The 17,438-nt window shown below is 43.5% G+C and overlaps 1 protein-coding gene across 3 annotated transcripts; it reads left to right on the forward strand.

Moving 5' to 3' along the window:
• Positions 1 to 2,122: 2,122 nt before the first annotated feature.
• Positions 2,123 to 16,867, forward strand: ccdc14 (coiled-coil domain containing 14). Of its 3 annotated transcripts, none has more exons than XM_036127824.1 (12): positions 2,123 to 2,383; positions 2,500 to 2,543; positions 6,616 to 6,691; positions 6,975 to 7,047; positions 7,703 to 7,792; positions 8,958 to 9,062; positions 11,350 to 11,826; positions 11,943 to 12,039; positions 12,129 to 12,181; positions 13,621 to 13,764; positions 14,432 to 14,534; positions 15,887 to 16,867. In XM_036127824.1, the coding sequence occupies exons 1-12, from the start codon at positions 2,360 to 2,362 to the stop codon at positions 16,395 to 16,397; spliced, it is 1,797 nt and encodes a 598-aa protein (XP_035983717.1). In that variant the 5' UTR covers positions 2,123 to 2,359; the 3' UTR covers positions 16,398 to 16,867. The 3 variants fall into 3 exon arrangements, with proteins under 3 accessions (XP_035983717.1, XP_035983716.1, XP_035983718.1); XM_036127823.1 differs by having other exon boundaries at positions 2,138 to 2,383; positions 8,949 to 9,062; XM_036127825.1 differs by having other exon boundaries at positions 2,154 to 2,383; positions 8,949 to 9,062; positions 11,350 to 11,796.
• Positions 16,868 to 17,438: the final 571 nt, after the last annotated feature.

Genomic DNA, 17,438 nt, shown 5'->3' on the forward strand with positions numbered 1-17,438 from the left:
GCCAGCAAAGCTGACCTAGAAAGAGCTGAACCCTGACTGAAATGGTTCAATTCCTGCTGATGTAGAGAGGCATATCTGGATAAAGGAACATAATAAAGGGTTAAACTGTCATGTCTGGGAAATAAAATGATTCATCCATGCATGTTTCACAGATCTCATGTATATGTGAGTCATTTAGGAAGACATCAAAGATGGGGGATGTTCTTTATGGATAAATGTAGCTAAACAACAGATTAGATGACTGAGTTATTTCTTTTGTTTAATATACCAAATGTTTTGGGAATACCACTTAGGTTGGTCCATTTTTCTAAATTATTCCAAACAATGTTTAAACACTTTCTGTATCAGTGTCACAAAACCAGCGTTTATCGGTAATATTGACTTCTTTGACAGGGTAGATTGCATTTAGTGATTTAAAGTGCGTTTAAATTTTTAAATTGATTTGTCAGATTTGTAGAGTACATATATTTTACTGATTCTCTCTGGGAAAAGGCTTTGATTTAGTTTCTGATCATGTTATTTAATTAGGTACCAGACAGTGAAATATGTCTGGATAATCTGGTATATTCAGGTTTAGGAGGTATTTCAGACTGAATTGTTCATAGTTTAGCATGTTACCATTCACCTCCATTAAGTGAACAATGGACCAAATGTTTTTGTTGACATTAATCTATTTATTGTTGCATATTATAATGCGTGTGCTGAGTAATTAGCTACATACAGTGATTTCCATTATAATACTTGTTTATAAGCAGTTTAACTGCTGCAGTCAGCTGGAACAACAGGTTTTACATCTCCTGTTTTGATATATTTTTAGGGACAGTACAATGTTAATAAATCAAGTTTTTGTTTCAGCAAATTAATCTGTAGGGTTCCATTAAGGCACTTGAAGTCAATTACTGTAAGACCTCCATCTTTTTCTTTTACTATGTGAACTATTTTTTTTTTTTTTTTTTTAAGTGTAGTTTGGTCTGTTCCTCCATATCAAGTTCATCTTTGTTTGATTAATAGGCTTAATTATTAAAAGGTCTCCTTGAAGCCTCGGATTAAGTTTAGATTTACAAGGTTTTTTTCAACGATTATGGTGGAGTGTTGTGTTTTTTTTTTTTTTTAATAGCCGTTCCTTAATATTTAATTGTAATACTGGCTGTTTCTTTTAGGGCTGTGTCGTGGATGGATAGAAGTTCACCTTTCTTTAAATTTACTGTTAGCCCTGAAGCCTCCGAGAAAAATCTCATTTTGTCAATTATTGCAATCTGTTAATCATTTTCCCAGAAAATGACGGTGTCATCTGCTAATTGCATAATAATCAGTTCCGTTCCAAAGACGCTAATTTTAGGATAGATTGCTAACATTTCTCTTACTAAAATAAAAAGATGGTGAAATTGGAATTCTAACATTAATACTAAACGCTGTGGTACCTTCAGGCAGTATGACACAACTACTGACATCCAGTACAAACCATTTGTCAAATTAATACATTTATAGATTTATTTCTAAAACCGAAAATAAAAATTGGTATTTCAGAGTCAAAAGGCTTTAAAGAAGTCTAAAAAGGATACAGCCCCATCAGTGATCAATTTCCTATTTAATTATGTCCTTTACTAAAGTATATTGTTGTGGACTGATCCTTTTAACAACCAAGATTGTGATTCTGCACCAATGTCTGATATTCCGGTTTAAAGACGCGTAGTAAATGTATAGGTCGGTAGTTTATAGTCTGAATTATCACATAAATATTGGAATTTAACTTCAATATTTATTTGCCTCCATTAAAATGTTTTGGGGGAAATGAGGTTGTGGTCAGTCAGAGGTTAATATCAGACTTCATGGGTCAGTAATTAGTTTGCTACAAGCCACTGATCAGTTCTGGGTTTGTTTGTTCTGGACCATGATGAGAACCAAATGCTTCTGGGTGTTGATGACGTCATGCACAGGTAGCTTTGATCATTATAAAGGTGAGTAGAGGTTGCCTTTGGGTGACGTGGATTATGTTTGGACGGCCACTTAAGATCACCTGTGGTCTTGCTGTTAGCTGAATAAATTAAACTCAGAAAAACAACAGCCGTCCATGCTGGAAGGCGGTGCGTTGGTGGGCGGGGTTATCTACAATGATGCGTTCACGGTATCCCAGGGAACGTCATAAGTACCAACCTTCATGGTTTAAAAACAGAGTTTCTGATTTGAAACGGAAGTTTCCAGTAGGACATGAACGCACCACGGTGTCATTGGTCCGCTCCAGGTCGCGCGTCCAGCGGAAGTGATTTATTTGAAAGGTGTTTTTGCTCTGGACGCGTCCGCCTGGAGGCTCGGCTGTCGGACTGGGCCTTCCAGGGGCTGAGCGGAGCTGCGGGGAACCATGAGTGGAACAGCCAGACACAAAGTAAGACTTCCGGGAGCAGAAGGGCTTTGATCGCTTTAGCGGCTGTTGGTCTGAAGCATGTGGTGCAGACTGGCTCCCTGCAGCTGATCTGCGTGTTTTCTCACCATAACCAACAGGTGGTGACATCAGGAAGGCTGACGGGGAAAGTTAAAGCGACCCGGTGAGTCTGATTCTCCTTAAAGGGATGTTGCTTTAGGAAGACTATTGCTTTAGGAAGACTGTTGCTTTAGGAAGACTATTGCTTTAGGAAGACTGTTGCTTTAGGAAGACTGTTGCTTTAGGAAGACTGTTGCTTTAGGAAGACTGTTGCTTTAGGAAGACTGTTGCTTTAGGAAGACCGTTGCTTTAGGAAGACTGTTGCTTTAGGAAGACTGTTGCTTTAGGAAGACTATTCCTTTAGGAAGACTGTTGCTTTAGGAAGACTATTCCTTTAGGAAGATTGTTGCTTTAGGAAGACTATTCCTTTAGGAAGATTGTTGCTTTAGGAAGACTGTTGCTTTAGGAAGACTGTTGCTTTAGGAAGACTGTTGCTTTAGGAAGACCGTTGCTTTAGGAAGACTGTTGCTTTAGGAAGACTATACCTTTAGGAAGACTGTTGCTTTAGGAAGACTGTTGCTTTAAGAAGTCTGTTCCCTTAGGAAGACCATTGCTTTAGGAAGACTGTTCCTTTAGGAAGACTATTCCTTTAGGAAGACTATTCCTTTAGGAAGATTGTTGCTTTAGGAAGACTGTTGCTTTAGGAAGACTGTTGCTTTAGGAAGAATTTTGCGTTAGGAAGACTGTTGCTTTAGGAAGAATTTTGCGTTAGGAAGACTGTTGCTTTAGGAAGAATTTTGCGTTAGGAAGACTGTTGCTTTAGGAAGACTGTTGCTTTAGGAAGACTGTTGCTTTAGGAAGACTGTTGCGTTAGGAAGACTGTTGCTTTAGGAAGACTATACATTTAGGAAGACTGTTGCTTTAGGAAGACTATTCCTTTAGGAAGACTATTCCTTTAGGAAGATTGTTGCTTTAGGAAGACTGTTGCTTTAGGAAGACTATTCCTTTAGGAAGACTATTCCTTTAGGAAGATTGTTCCTTTAGGAAGACTGTTGCTTTAGGAAGACTGTTGCTTTAAGAAGTCTGTTCCCTTAGGAAGACCGTTGCTTTTGGAAGACTATTCCTTTAGGAAGATTGTTGCTTTAGGAAGACTATTCCTTTAGGAAGACTATTCCTTTAGGAAGATTGTTGCTTTAGGAAGACTATTCCTTTAGGAAGACTGTTCCTTTAGGAAGATTGTTCCTTTAGGAAGACTGTTGCTTTAGGAAGACTGTTGCTTTAAGAAGTCTGTTCCCTTAGGAAGACCGTTGCTTTTGGAAGACCGTTGCTTTAGGAAGACTGTTGCTTTAGGAAGACCGTTGCTTTAGGAAGACTGTTGCTTTAGGAAGACCGTTGCTTTAGGAAGACCGTTGCTTTAGGAAGACCGTTGCTTTAGGAAGACTATACCTTTAGGAAGACTGTTGCTTTAGGAAGACTGTTGCTTTAAGAAGTCTGTTCCCTTAGGAAGACCATTGCTTTAGGAAGACCGTTGCTTTAGGAAGACTGCTTTAGGAAGACTATACCTTTAGGAAGACTGTTCCCTTAGGAAGACTGTTCCTTTAGGAAGACTGTTCCTTTGGGAAGACTGTTCCTTTGGGAAGACTGTTCCTTTGGGAAGACTGTTCCCTTAGGAAGACTGTTCCCTTAGGAAGACTGTTGCTTTAGGAAGACTGTTGCTTTAGGAAGACTGTTGCTTTAGGAAGATTGTTCCCTTAGGAAGACTGTTGCTTTGGGAAGACTGTTCCCTTAGGAAGACTGTTCCCTTAGGAAGACTGTTCCCTTAGGAAGACTGTTCCCTTAGGAAGACTGTTGCTTTAGGAAGACTGTTGCTTTAGGAAGAATTTTGCGTTAGGAAGACTGTTGCTTTAGGAAGAATTTTGCGTTAGGAAGACTGTTGCTTTAGGAAGACTGTTGCTTTAGGAAGACTGTTGCTTTAGGAAGATTGTTCCCTTAGGAAGACTGTTGCTTTGGGAAGACTGTTCCCTTAGGAAGACTGTTGCTTTAGGAAGACTGTTCCCTTAGGAAGACTGTTGCTTTAGGAAGACTATACCTTTAGGAAGACTGTTCCCTTAGGAAGACTGTTCCTTTAGGAAGACTGTTCCTTTGGGAAGACTGTTCCTTTGGGAAGACTGTTGCTTTAGGAAGACTGTTGCTTTAAGAAGTCTGTTCCCTTAGGAAGACCATTGCTTTAGGAAGACCGTTGCTTTAGGAAGACTGTTGCTTTAGGAAGACTATACCTTTAGGAAGACTGTTCCCTTAGGAAGACTGTTGCTTTGGGAAGACTGTTCCCTTAGGAAGACTGTTGCTTTAGGAAGACTGTTGCTTTAGGAAGACTGTTGCTTTAGGAAGATTGTTCCCTTAGGAAGACTGTTGCTTTAGGAAGAATTTTGCGTTAGGAAGACTGTTGCTTTAGGAAGAATTTTGCGTTGGGAAGACTGTTGCTTTAGGAAGACTGTTGCTTTAGGAAGACTGTTGCTTTAGGAAGACTGTTGCTTTAGGAAGACTGTTGCTTTAGGAAGACTATTCCTTTAGGAAGAATTTTGCGTTAGGAAGACTGTTGCTTTAGGAAGAATTTTGCGTTAGGAAGACTGTTGCTTTAGGAAGACTGTTGCTTTAGGAAGACTGTTGCTTTAGGAAGACTATTCCTTTAGGAAGAATTTTGCGTTAGGAAGACTGTTGCTTTAGGAAGAATTTTGCGTTAGGAAGACTGTTGCTTTAGGAAGACTGTTGCTTTAGGAAGACTGTTGCCTTAGGAAGACTATTCCTTTAGGAAGAATTTTGCGTTAGGAAGACTGTTGCTTTAGGAAGAATTTTGCGTTAGGAAGACTGTTGCTTTAGGAAGAATTTTGCGTTAGGAAGACTGTTGCTTTAGGAAGACTGTTGCTTTAGGAAGACTGTTGCTTTAGGAAGATTGTTCCCTTAGGAAGACTGTTGCTTTGGGAAGACTGTTCCCTTAGGAAGACTGTTGCTTTAGGAAGACTGTTCCCTTAGGAAGACTGTTGCTTTAGGAAGACTGTTCCCTTAGGAAGACTGTTGCTTTAGGAAGACTGTTGCTTTAGGAAGACTGTTGCTTTAGGAAGACTGTTGCTTTAGGAAGATTGTTCCCTTAGGAAGACTGTTGCTTTGGGAAGACTGTTCCCTTAGGAAGACTGTTGCTTTAGGACGACTGTTGCTTTAGGAAGACTGTTGCTTTAGGAAGACTGTTGCTTTAGGAAGAATTTTGCGTTAGGAAGACTGTTGCTTTAGGAAGAATTTTGCGTTAGGAAGACTGTTGCTTTAGGAAGAATTTTGCGTTGGGAAGACTGTTGCTTTAGGAAGACTGTTGCTTTAGGAAGACTGTTGCTTTAGGAAGACTGTTGCTTTAGGAAGACTGTTGCTTTAGGAAGACTATTCCTTTAGGAAGAATTTTGCGTTAGGAAGACTGTTGCTTTAGGAAGAATTTTGCGTTAGGAAGACTGTTGCTTTAGGAAGACTGTTGCTTTAGGAAGACTGTTGCCTTAGGAAGACTATTCCTTTAGGAAGAATTTTGCGTTAGGAAGACTGTTGCTTTAGGAAGAATTTTGCGTTAGGAAGACTGTTGCTTTAGGAAGACTGTTGCTTTAGGAAGACTGTTGCTTTAGGAAGACTATTCCTTTAGGAAGAATTTTGCGTTAGGAAGACTGTTGCTTTAGGAAGAATTTTGCGTTAGGAAGACTGTTGCTTTAGGAAGACTGTTGCTTTAGGAAGACTGTTGCTTTAGGAAGACTATTCCTTTAGGAAGAATTTTGCGTTAGGAAGACTGTTGCTTTAGGAAGACTGTTGCTTTAGGAAGAATTTTGCGTTAGGAAGACTGTTGCTTTAGGAAGACTGTTGCTTTAGGAAGACTGTTGCTTTAGGAAGACTGTTGCGTTAGGAAGACTGTTGCTTTAGGAAGACTATACATCTAGGAAGACTGTTGCGTTAGGAAGACTATACATTTAGGAAGACTGTTCCTTTAGCAAGACTGTTGCTTTAGCAAGACTGTTGCTTTAGGAAGACTGCTCCCTTAGGAAGACTGCTCCCTTAGGAAGACTGTTCCCTTAGGAAGACTGCTCCCTTAGGAAGACTGTTCCCTTAGGAAGACTGCTCCCTTAGGAAGACTGTTGCCTGGGTCTGCTGACTTTGGTTTGTGTCCTCAGAGCGGCCCCTGATCCAGGACCTCCACCCTGGCCTCAGCCTGACTACTCTCTGTACTCCACGGACTCTGAGGATCAGGTGATGATGGCAGCTCAGTCATTTAGAAGGAGAGCAGCATGATGTGGCTGTAATGCTCCTGCTGTCCTTCAGGAAGCGATCACATGGACCAGGCTTCCAGGATTTGGTGTCTGACTCCTCAGCACCCCCTAAACTGTGTTTAGAGTTGATGGCAGCAGGTCTGACCAGTGAATCCTCTGCATTGTCCAGATTTCAGCAGTCAGCTGAGAGCTTTTTTAGATTGCGAGGCCCGGACCAGGAGACGTGTCCTGCTGGTTGGTGATGTTGTCTTTTCTACCCTCAGGTCACCAGTATACACAAGGGTCTGGACCAGTGTGCTGCTTTGCTCAGTGGCATTCTTCAGGCCGACCATGCAGGTCAGACGAGTTCCCTTTAGTAATAAAGAAGGTTTTATCTTCTGTCTTTGTCTCTTTGAGCTGAAAAACAGTTTTACTCGCCATCTAAAGGCTTTTCTTGGCGTTAATAATTGATCCCAGTTTACTGGTCTCTGTTTCTCCACCTGAACAGACCACAGGTTCTCAGTGGGGTTCAGATCTGGCACCAAGATCCTAAAGTTCTGCTCTCTGAGAGCAGGGGCGAAACTCCCGTTTCATTTTTTATTTTTATTTATTTATTGCTAAAAAAGCTCTCTCCCTCACTCTTCTCTGCACCTTTGCAACTTTTCTTGTGGGGTTGAGCCCTTGCCATGTTAAATAATGATATTATAAGTAATAATAGCAATTATAGCATTAGTCTTTATTAGTCCATATGTTAGGTACCTGTTCAACCAGTAATGTCAGCAGTGGTATTAGGTGGAAGGTAACAATGGTCCACCTTTTATGATTATGTCTAACATTTATTTGCATGCAGCCGTAATCCAGTAAAATCAAACTACTTTTTAGAAATATATGTTCAGTTTAGCAGCAGTTGGCAGGAGGAAGTTGGCTCATCATTTTATAGCAAAAACACAACGCGTGGCGGGTTTAAGGATCCCTTTTGCATAACGATCTAAAAAGAATCTCAAATTTTAAGCATCAACAGGTCTTCAGAGAACCCCTAAGCGAGTGACGTCCTCCACCTTCCAAGGAAAGAAGACTTTAAAGAAACTACCGTCCAAAACAGGTATTTGGTGTGTTCTGACTCACATGTCTGAGTTAGACCTGGTTTAGGATGGCAAAGGTCAACTGGCGGCCCGTGGGCCACATCCGGCCCACCAGAGCTTTCCATCCGGCCCCCCGAATATTTCTGCATTCAGGAATAGCATAGTGAAGAGAAAAAAGTGTATGTACACTATGTTGCCAAAGGAATTTGCTCACTCATCCAAATAATGGAAATCAGGTCTTCCTATCACTTCATGGCCACAGCGGTGTAACCCTAAGCTCCTAGGCAGACAGACCTGTGGAACATGCCCTGCTGTGAAATTTCCTCTCCTAATATTCCACATTTAGCTGTCAGTGGTGTTATGACAAAGTGAAAATGATTGGGAACAACAGCAACTTGGCCCCAAGGCGGTAGGCCATGTAAGCCGATGGAGCAGGGGCAGCAGACGCTGACGCAATAAGTGCGCAGAAATCGACAACTTTCTGCAGTCAATCGCTACAGGTCTCCAAACCTCATGTGGCCTTGGGACTAGCTTAAAACAGTGCATGGAGGGCTTCATGGACTGGGTCTCCATGGCAGAGCAGCTGCAGCCCAGCCATACGGCACCGATGTAATGCAAAGGGTGGGCTGCAGCGGTGTGATGCACGCTGCCATTGGACTCTGGAGCAGCTGGGACATGTTCTCTGGAGGGATGAAGAGCATTTCTCACTCTGCTGACTTGGTGAAGGAGTCTGGACTTGACAGCTGCCAGAAGAGGGAAATTTGTCTAAAGTATAAAGTCTGGTGGGGGGGGGGGGGGGTTAGATTCTGATGTGTGGTTGTTGTAAGCGTTATTTGTTTCATTGTAATGCCTCAATGTTTGAGAGCGACATTAAAGTTGCCTCCTGGCAGAAAACCTCCCAGTGTAAATCAGCTACCGCGCTAGCTGTTATTAGCTCGGCGTAAAACGCGTTCTCTCCCCCCCCCTGCATGCATGACGCAACGCTTCCTGCACTTCCACATTCTGGACCTCAGACAAATGTAGTGGATTAGCCCCGCTGTAGAGCACCTTTCATTATAGTTGGAGCTGCAAGTCTTTAGTACGTCGCTATCAAGTTTGTAGATCTACAGACTAACCACAGAGTTGAATACAAATGCATGCCGCACTTTTCAGAGTGTGTGTGTGTGTGTGTGTAAGCCCCCCCAGGTCTTTCCAGAACCATGAAGTCTGCGAAGGGAGGAACAGCCAAACCAAGAGCATCCACCTCGCAGGGAAAGATGGCCTCCAAGAAACCGCCCACAAAAACCGGTGGTGAGTCTCTTTCTGATCAGTTTAGCTCATTAAACCATTTTAATGAGCTCTTTAGATCCCTGAGGGAGCAGACGGGGAATAAAAGTGGGCAAAAGTCCATTCTTGTTCTAATTCTAAGGGTTTACAGGAGCATCTCACTAAGTTTGAATATCTTCCCAAAGTAGATTTAGTGCAGTAGTTCAATTTAAAATAGATATATAGCCTGTCTGTCTTCTATAATGCATGTATTACAGGTGTGTGAACGTGTAATCAACATGTAGTCAGCAGCACAGTTACAGCTGCCATAAAAGTTGTAAATTAAATGATGTAAATAATTGTTGAAGACGTCCGCAGACTCATGTCCACAAGCATGTAGGAGCCTTTACTGGGCCCCATCAACTCTCTATTAACTACTATTTAAATCTTTAAGAAAAATGGAGAAATCGTCCCACAAAACTTGCTCTTGTTTTTAGTTCTTATTTCATTAGCATATTTAATTGGAGTCAAATATTTTAATTATTTATATCATTACTATTTTTGTAAAAACACGTTTCTTTTGTAAACGAGCTCTTGGATCTCTGAGACAACCTATATAAATAAAGGTTAAATAACATTAAAAAGAGGAATCTAGTTAAAGCAATAATTTCAACTTAATGAAATTATTAAATTTTAATGGATTTGGCTTACAGCTAAATCCCAAAGTGAATTTTATTATCAAATTAATGTAAAGCATTAAAAATAATTTTGTGTGTATGCAAACATTTTGATAGATGGTTAAGGAAAAGGTACCAGTAGCAGATATAACCACAGAGCAAGCAAAATTCAAATTTAGTAGAAAATTAATGATGAACATAGTTTCTCTGTGCGATCAGGATCAGGTTCAGGTTCAGGTTCAGGTTATCCAGCAAACTGACCTGAACCTGAACCTTCCAGAGAATCTATGAGCTGTTGTCCAGAGGAAGATGAGAAGCAGCAGAACCCACAAAGCAGCCTGGGCCTCCTGAGAACCTCACTGCTGAGCACTAGAAAATGTTTACATGTCAGAACGGTGCAACGTTCTTCCAGTGACGTTAAAAGGACGATATACGATGCAGTAAAACTACTCTTAAAGTTACCAGACCATGAATAGTTGACAAACGCCGCTGGTCAGATGTAATCAGGTTTTCATCAACTCTAAGCTAGAATCTCTGAATGTAACGGAGGCAAGCGCTTAAATTAGCTCAGCCTGATTTAAATCCATATAATTCATCTGATATCAGATACATAGATGCACTGTAAATAAAAAAAAAAAAATCCACAACTTTTAATTTTCTCTCTGCCTGATTGGAAGTGAGACTAAACATTTCCTGTTTTAGCTCAGTTAGCATTAGCATTATTGTTGTTGGGTAGACGTTGGCAGAAAGAGGGAGTTTTGGAACGTTCTAGTCCTCAGCCGTTCCCTCAGCATTTGGTAGAACTACCTGATAAATGTTTTTAGTAGGGCTGATTTCCTTTTTTTTCACCATGCCGATTAATTAAATTTTCCCTCCTTTTCATTTCCCCAAAATAAATTAAAGAAATGATAAAACAAAACTTTCTTTTATGTCAAGTATCTCTGGGAATTGTGTAACTAACTCCACGCTGTGAACCATGCTTGTAAAACAAGATGGCGGCTGTGCCATGTGGGCAATGAAAATAACAATGTTTGCTGCTAGTGGTAATACAGAACGGGATAAGAACAGGTTTAACTTTGCTGTGGTGGCTTCAGACTAACTTAAAAAATAATTAGTAAATTAATAAATCAGTAAATGAATAAATGAAAGGGCCACGTTTCCTCTTAACAGTATTTTCACAATATATCTTCCTTAACATAGATTCAGCGTTGTATGCCATTTCCTTCATGGACGCTCAGTGAGTGCGTTGACAAAATAAAATCCTGATTTTTTTTTTTTTTTTTTTTCCAAGAATGAAATCTTAAACAAAAAAAATAAATTTCCTAATCCATTTATGGCTGAGCCCTAGTTCTGGTTTCCTCCCTCTAACGTCTGCCAGTGCTTTGCTGGATTTGTGGGCCGTTCCTGCTGATGCAGCTGGTAGACCTGGCTCAGGTGTGCAGGCCTCCATGCTCACACACCTTCAGGCTCCGCCTGCTGATGTTCCCTAAGGCTGATGTTCCCTCAGCCTGTCTGTGATGGAGCCTGTTAATCCTGCTGCAACATCACCGTAGTGTTCTCATGGTGCCGTCTATCAGCTCATCACAGTAGGCATGATGTTCTTCCTCACTGAGCTTTACTTCCACTACTTCCTAATGCTGCCTTTCCACCCTCAGACTTTCAGAACCCCCAGAATTCAGAGCGGCACCAGCCAGGCAGCGTAGCAGCAGCAATGGCGGCCCATAAATTCTGTCCTCCGGCTGCACACAGCGGAGTGATGCTGCACCCGCCTCAGAAATCCACTCAGCCGCTTCAGTCGCCGTCTGCAGGCCTTCAATCTCAGCAGCTGGCCACCTCCAGCCCTCCAGCCGGGGGGTCCGAGCCCGCGCCGCTACGCCATCAGAACTACTGCCGCTCTGCTTCTGGAGCGTCGCACACGTCCTGTGGGGCGGCGCGTGAAGCAGAGGACGGCTTTGTGGCGGGGAGAGATGCTGATCGTGTAAACGGCTGCAGCCTGAAGGAGTCTGGAGTTGAGCCTGGACAGGGCCGGTGCAGCGGGGGAACCAGAGCAGAGGCTCTTCAGGACCTGCTGCAGGAACTCAGAGCTCTGATCGCTGGACAAGGTGCATGGAGGTCTGACTGGCATCACAGAGGTACCAGCATCAGCTGCCCTTCAGCTCCTGCTCTGTGTGTGTGTGTGTGTGTGTGTGTGTGTGTGTGTGTGTGTGTGTGTGTGTGTGTGTGTGTGTGTGTGTGTGTGTGTGTGCAGGCAGCGCAGCGGAGAGGCTGCTCAGCCGTCTGGAGCAGACCGTTGGTGGTTCAGACGTTGGGCCTGCAGCTCTCCATCACTACCCCCAGTTCTGCAGGTACAGCCTAGTTTCCCGTCATGCTGTCCACGCTGACGGCCTCAGCATGGCTCCGCCTAGATCAACACATCACGCTCTGTGTTTTTCAGCTGTGTGAAGAATCAGCAGGAGCAGAAACAGGAAGTGCTTCATGGCTCAGAAGGTAAAGTCTCCATATGGACACACGCTGCTAAAGAATCTGACTCTTTTACATGTTGTCACCCTGAAACCACAAAGTTAGCTTTAATGTGACGGAACAACACAAAGAGCACATGTTGGTGAAGAGGGAGAGAAATGGTACGTGGCGTCGCTGTAGCTTTGCTGTAATCACTACAATCACACCTGTTGCATTGCTTTGCATCCCTCCTGTGTGACACCTGTTCATGGGGATGAGATGTAATCACCTGCTCAGGCCGCCTCCCATCCAACGCCTCACCTGGATGCATGCTCACTTTGCTCAGACACGTCTGGAGCGTTTTGGATGCTCTAGAGTAGATGCTCATCTACAGTCAGAGTGTGGACAGAGTATATTTAGAGGAGCTAACCTGTTCCTTTGCTCTGCCAGTCTCTTGTTTACTATGAGAGATGAAATCAAGACGGTGGCTTGGCTTCATTTGCTGAATGAAGCCAAGCCACCGTCATCGTTGGACGCCTCTGCGCCGTGTCTGGATTCAGCAGATAAACCACGACAATAAGTTTGTCCTCCATTGTCTTCAGTTTGTGGGATTTCCTGGGTTCTCCCTGATCCTTCTGTCCCATGATAAAAGATGTCACTATGTCACAAAGCTGAGCTTCTGTGATTGGTTGACACGCCCAAAACCATCAAAACTCTTCAAAACGCATCTTGCCAGACACATGCAACGCGCCGCAGGACCTCCAAGGCCGCGAGACGCACGTCCAGCTGAGACTTTGGATGAAAACCAGACGCCTATGACGCTCAAACAGCTGAGCATCTTTTTCCATGTCTTCTCTGATATCTTGGTGATTTATCTTTAGCAATGAGCTTCAAGTCGGAGGTTGAAAGGCCTCCATGTCGTCACCCTAAGAACTTTTAGCTATCGTCCACCTCTGAGTGGCTCATTAAAACAAAATCTGGACTGAAAACTAAATGAGGTTAAACAGACCGTCTAGCTGGAAAGACCCCAGACTCTAAATATTTCTACAGAGCAGAGTGGGCCAAATTCCTCCTGCTTTTTTTTTTTTCTACAATAAAAAAAGGTTGTGGGAGTTGGTGCCTGTCTCCATGGTTCATTGAGGGAGAGTCCATCCTGGACAGGTTGCCAGTCCCACACATGACACACAACCATGTACGCACACCCATACCTAACCTGCCTGTGTGGGAGGAAGCCACAGCACCCAGAGAGAAGCGTGCATGCACAGGAAGAACATGCTAAGTCCATGGGTTCTAACCCAGGACCTTCCTGCTGCAGGGCCACTGGGCAGCCTGCATGGAAACAGAATTTATTCATTTATTTATGTCTGTCTCTTGTTAACATTTATTTGATGATCTAACTCTGTGTTTCCTTTCACCATGTGAGCCACCTGGCTACGGACATCTCCCACCCTGCCGCCTATAAATGACGGGATCTTTTCTCCCCACAGAGCCAAATCTCCAAGAGGAGCTGGTCACGGCTCAGTCCAGACTCCAGGAGCTCCAGGACGATCTCTCAGGACTACGGAAAGCTCTGCAGGACACACAGAGCCACCTGAGGGATACCGAGGCAGAGAAGGCGCTCATGAAGACAGGTGCAGTCTAGCTGAGCTGATGATGCAGGGCAGGTGGATCAGTGTGGCTGACACGCCGTCTCACTGATCGCCTGGAGACGGCAGCAGAAAGGTCTGTGTGGGGGGGGGGGGGGGGTGTAGAAGAGGCAAACAGCGGTGAGGGAGGAGTTAGAGCACCATCAAGTCAGGCTGGGTTTATATTATGGCACATTAGGAAGCTGGAGACGGCGTGAGAGGCAGATGAAACACCATACTGCCCCCTACAGGAGAGGGGAGGGAGCTTCAGTTACATAACACGTGTGTAATAATATAATAATAATAATAATAATAATAATAATAATAATAATAATAATAATAATAATAATAATAATAATAATAATAATAATAATAATAATAGTAACAGTAGTAATAATAGTGTGTTTCCTAAGTTTAGGTTTGTAAAGCGTTTAGGTCCAAGTCTAAAGCTGTGCTTATGTAAATACTTCCTAGTTATGTTACTGCTTAGGGCAACATGGGCGTCATTTGCTTCAGAAAGGGAAATAAACATTTGGTTTAAATCTCTTGAGTGTAATTTGTTCTGGCTTTATAAATGCTTTAAGTGTTATTTCCTAATGTGGCACAGATGGAACAGGTTTGGCTTGGTTTTGGTCAGCAGCATCTTCAGGTGTGCTTTACTGTCTGTGTGCAGAGCTGGAGGCTGCTAGAAGCAGGCTGCTGCAAAGCGAGCGAGAGCAGAGCAAGCTGGCCTCAGTGGCTCAGCACAGACTGGAGGAAATAGAAAAGCTCAGGAGGTAGGTCTGCGTGCACACTTCACACAAATTCCACTTCGCCTCCGCAGCCCACGACTTTTTACACTTTTTAATCATGTCTTTTAATAGAACTTTCAATAAAATAAGTTATTTTTGAGGAACATTAATTAAAGCAAACATGTTTAATTCAAAGATCTAAAAATATCTGTACTATTGGTATTCTAAACCTATAGTTTCAGACTGTGATGTTGTTTTTGTGGCTCTACTGTTGAGCTGTTTAGGGAGAAATGGCTGTCAGGCCTGTAAAGCAGCCTGAAGCTCTGTTCAAGCTTTGTTTCTTCAACCATAAAACATCAGAGTGAAACGATTTAACTCCAGTAATAATATCTCTTTGTCTTGGTGGGTGCTGCACTTGGACTTCAGAACCAAATTGTACTAAAGGGATCTTGCTAAATAAGGTGGGTTTTGTGCAGTGGTGGCACTAGGGGGCGCTAAAGTCAGCACCCCCAGGGAAATATTATTTATTTTCTAAGTTCATATTATTTAAAGGAGCAATAAGTTTGATATTTACTGTAAAATCAAGCTAAATCATTCTCATTTGTCAGCTGGGATGGAAGTAACATTCCCTAGAAACAATCGATCCTCTCCATCAGCAGCATCTTAGTCACGTTTTTCTCCTTTAAACCAAGCAGTACGGTCAGAACTACTTCAGTTCAGAGTAGTCCGTGTCTCGCCTGTTTGGAGGGCAACAGCCAGGTTTGAGTAAAGTCTGACTGGATCAACATTTTCCACGTGTACAGGTACATCAGGATACGGTGAATTCCCTGCAACAGTTTACAATCCTGCATCCATTAGCATTCAGTCACATGTCATGATTGTATATGCCTTCATTGAATAGCAGAATGCCACCTCTATCCACTTAGTTGGTTCTAGTTCTGGGTGCACTGTGCTTGTGTCTAGTAGAGAAATGCAGGAACATCCTTCACTGCACCCTCAGTAAAATGCTTAGCAGCTGCAGAAAAATCAGCCTCTGCAGCTGCTGGTCCTGTGTGCGTTGTCGGCGTGGCTAATGGCAGCAAAACAACTAAACAGCAAACTTTAAAGATGACTAGGCTGAAAAATAGAAGGTAAACGAAAGAGAAATCTGACATATTGGTCAGGTTCCAAGTTGTTCTTAGTTTATCTGAGCCTCTGCTTGGAGACACTGCAAACTCAAAGAAAGCTCCCAGATTCATGAAGTCGTTCTGGATCATTTGCAGAGCTGCCAGTCATGATTTCTATACTGTTGATAGGATACTGTCTACTACTGACCTACTCCACAGACTCATCTCTGAGGAAATGAGCCATCCTCTGCTGCTGCTGATGTCTCCCATCTTTCCTTCTGCTGGTTTCAGGCTCCTCCAGAGGCGTCCATCAGACCACCAGGACGTGCAGGAGTCATCGTCCCTCACACAGCAGTATTCTGGCAAACAGGACCCCGTAGTGGCCTCTGCTGAGCGCATCAGGGAGTACCTGCTGTCCCTGGACCAGGTGGACCAAGTGGACCAGGTGGAGCCCACAGGCACTGAGACTGTGCGCGTGGCTGCAGAACGAGACCAAAACCCATCTGAGCTGAAAGAAGACGGGTCGTCTCGTCGTCCCATCAGACCTGAACCAGGTGACGGAGCTGCAGAGACGCTGCCTCGTCCCAGCCGGCCCAGCTCAGAGGACGTCCTGCCACGCGGGCGGCAGCTGCTGGACTCCACGGCCCACTGTGACGTGGAGTCTGTGTGGTCCAGCTGGAGCATGAAGTCTGAGTCGACGTTTAACACCAGAGACGAAGCGGCCTTCAGAGACGGCCTGGCAGCGCTGGACGCCAGCATAGCCAGCCTGCAGAAAACCATTCAGCTGGAGCGCAACAAGTGACCCGGCTTCACATGTGTGACATTTTTAATTAGCAACGCAGTGACGTGTAGGAAATACAATAAAGTTCATGTTTAGTTTGTTGTTTAAAGGGTTTTAATGTGGTCTTCCACCTCTGATCCCAGCTCTGCATTAAAAAAAATGTCTCCAGTTGTAGAGTTAAGGTGTGAAGTCGATACGTTCACTGCTCCATATAAAACCCAGAGGTCACTGCTGGGTGCTTTCCTCAGGCTACAGGGTGGTTCTGGAACCTTACAGCGGACTTTCAGGATTCAGGGCTGAATCATGTCACTTCCAGCCGTGTGCAAACCTGCAGGCTCTGCAGGTAAAGGTAAGAGCCTGGGTGACACATGGTTACCTGCTTACCTGTGCTATGTAGCCATAATGTGCCCAGAACTTACAGGGCGGGTCATTCCTACAGCCTGCAGGGTCTGCATCATTTTACAGCTTACTGTCCTTTCTGCACCCTGGGTCCTAAATAACTAACAGGTACTTCCTGAAATCTGGAACTCTGGTTACATTTCATAACACACAGGGTACATGAAACAGTTTAAGATCTGTACAAGAGAAAATGTCCATGTCAGACCATGAAATGCTTGTGATAGTCGTCAGTGATGAGACTTTGACTCTAGACAACGTTAGGAACAATGTGACGGGGTTAAAGGCTCTGGAAGCGTCAAACAGAACAAAACTCTGACGATGTGTGTGTGTAAAACTGGTTTTATTAGGAAAAGTCTGGACAAAGTAGAAAACTAGCTTTAAAGGACACTATTGCTGGTGTAAGGCAGTGTTTGGCCACACAGCTGACCTGGTGGTCTTCTCTTTTTTTAGCACGGGGTCCATCAGGGACAACAGGAGCGTCACAAAACCTCAGCTCCAAGAGAAGACGTTCACCTGCTCTAACATAACAGCAAACCTCTAACCAGGTTCATGAGGAGAAAAATCCCAGCGTGGTAAAAAAAAAGTTCCCTTTGGTACACCAGGCAGTCGCTTTAGTTTCAGTGCAGCGGCTGCTCGTGTCCACGGACAGGAAAGGCTCGCTGA

This window comes from Fundulus heteroclitus, chromosome 24, assembly GCF_011125445.2.
Source record: "Fundulus heteroclitus isolate FHET01 chromosome 24, MU-UCD_Fhet_4.1, whole genome shotgun sequence".
Taxonomy (NCBI): Eukaryota; Metazoa; Chordata; class Actinopteri; order Cyprinodontiformes; family Fundulidae; genus Fundulus; species Fundulus heteroclitus.

Coding starts and splice junctions, on each gene's coding strand:
- ccdc14 (XM_036127823.1), top strand. CDS start 2,360: ATGAGTGGAACAGCCAGACACAAA. Junction 2,384..2,499: donor GTGGAACAGCCAGACACAAA/GTAAGACTTCCG, acceptor CATAACCAACAG/GTGGTGACATCAGGAAGGCT. Junction 14,535..15,886: donor GAAATAGAAAAGCTCAGGAG/GTAGGTCTGCGT, acceptor TGCTGGTTTCAG/GCTCCTCCAGAGGCGTCCAT.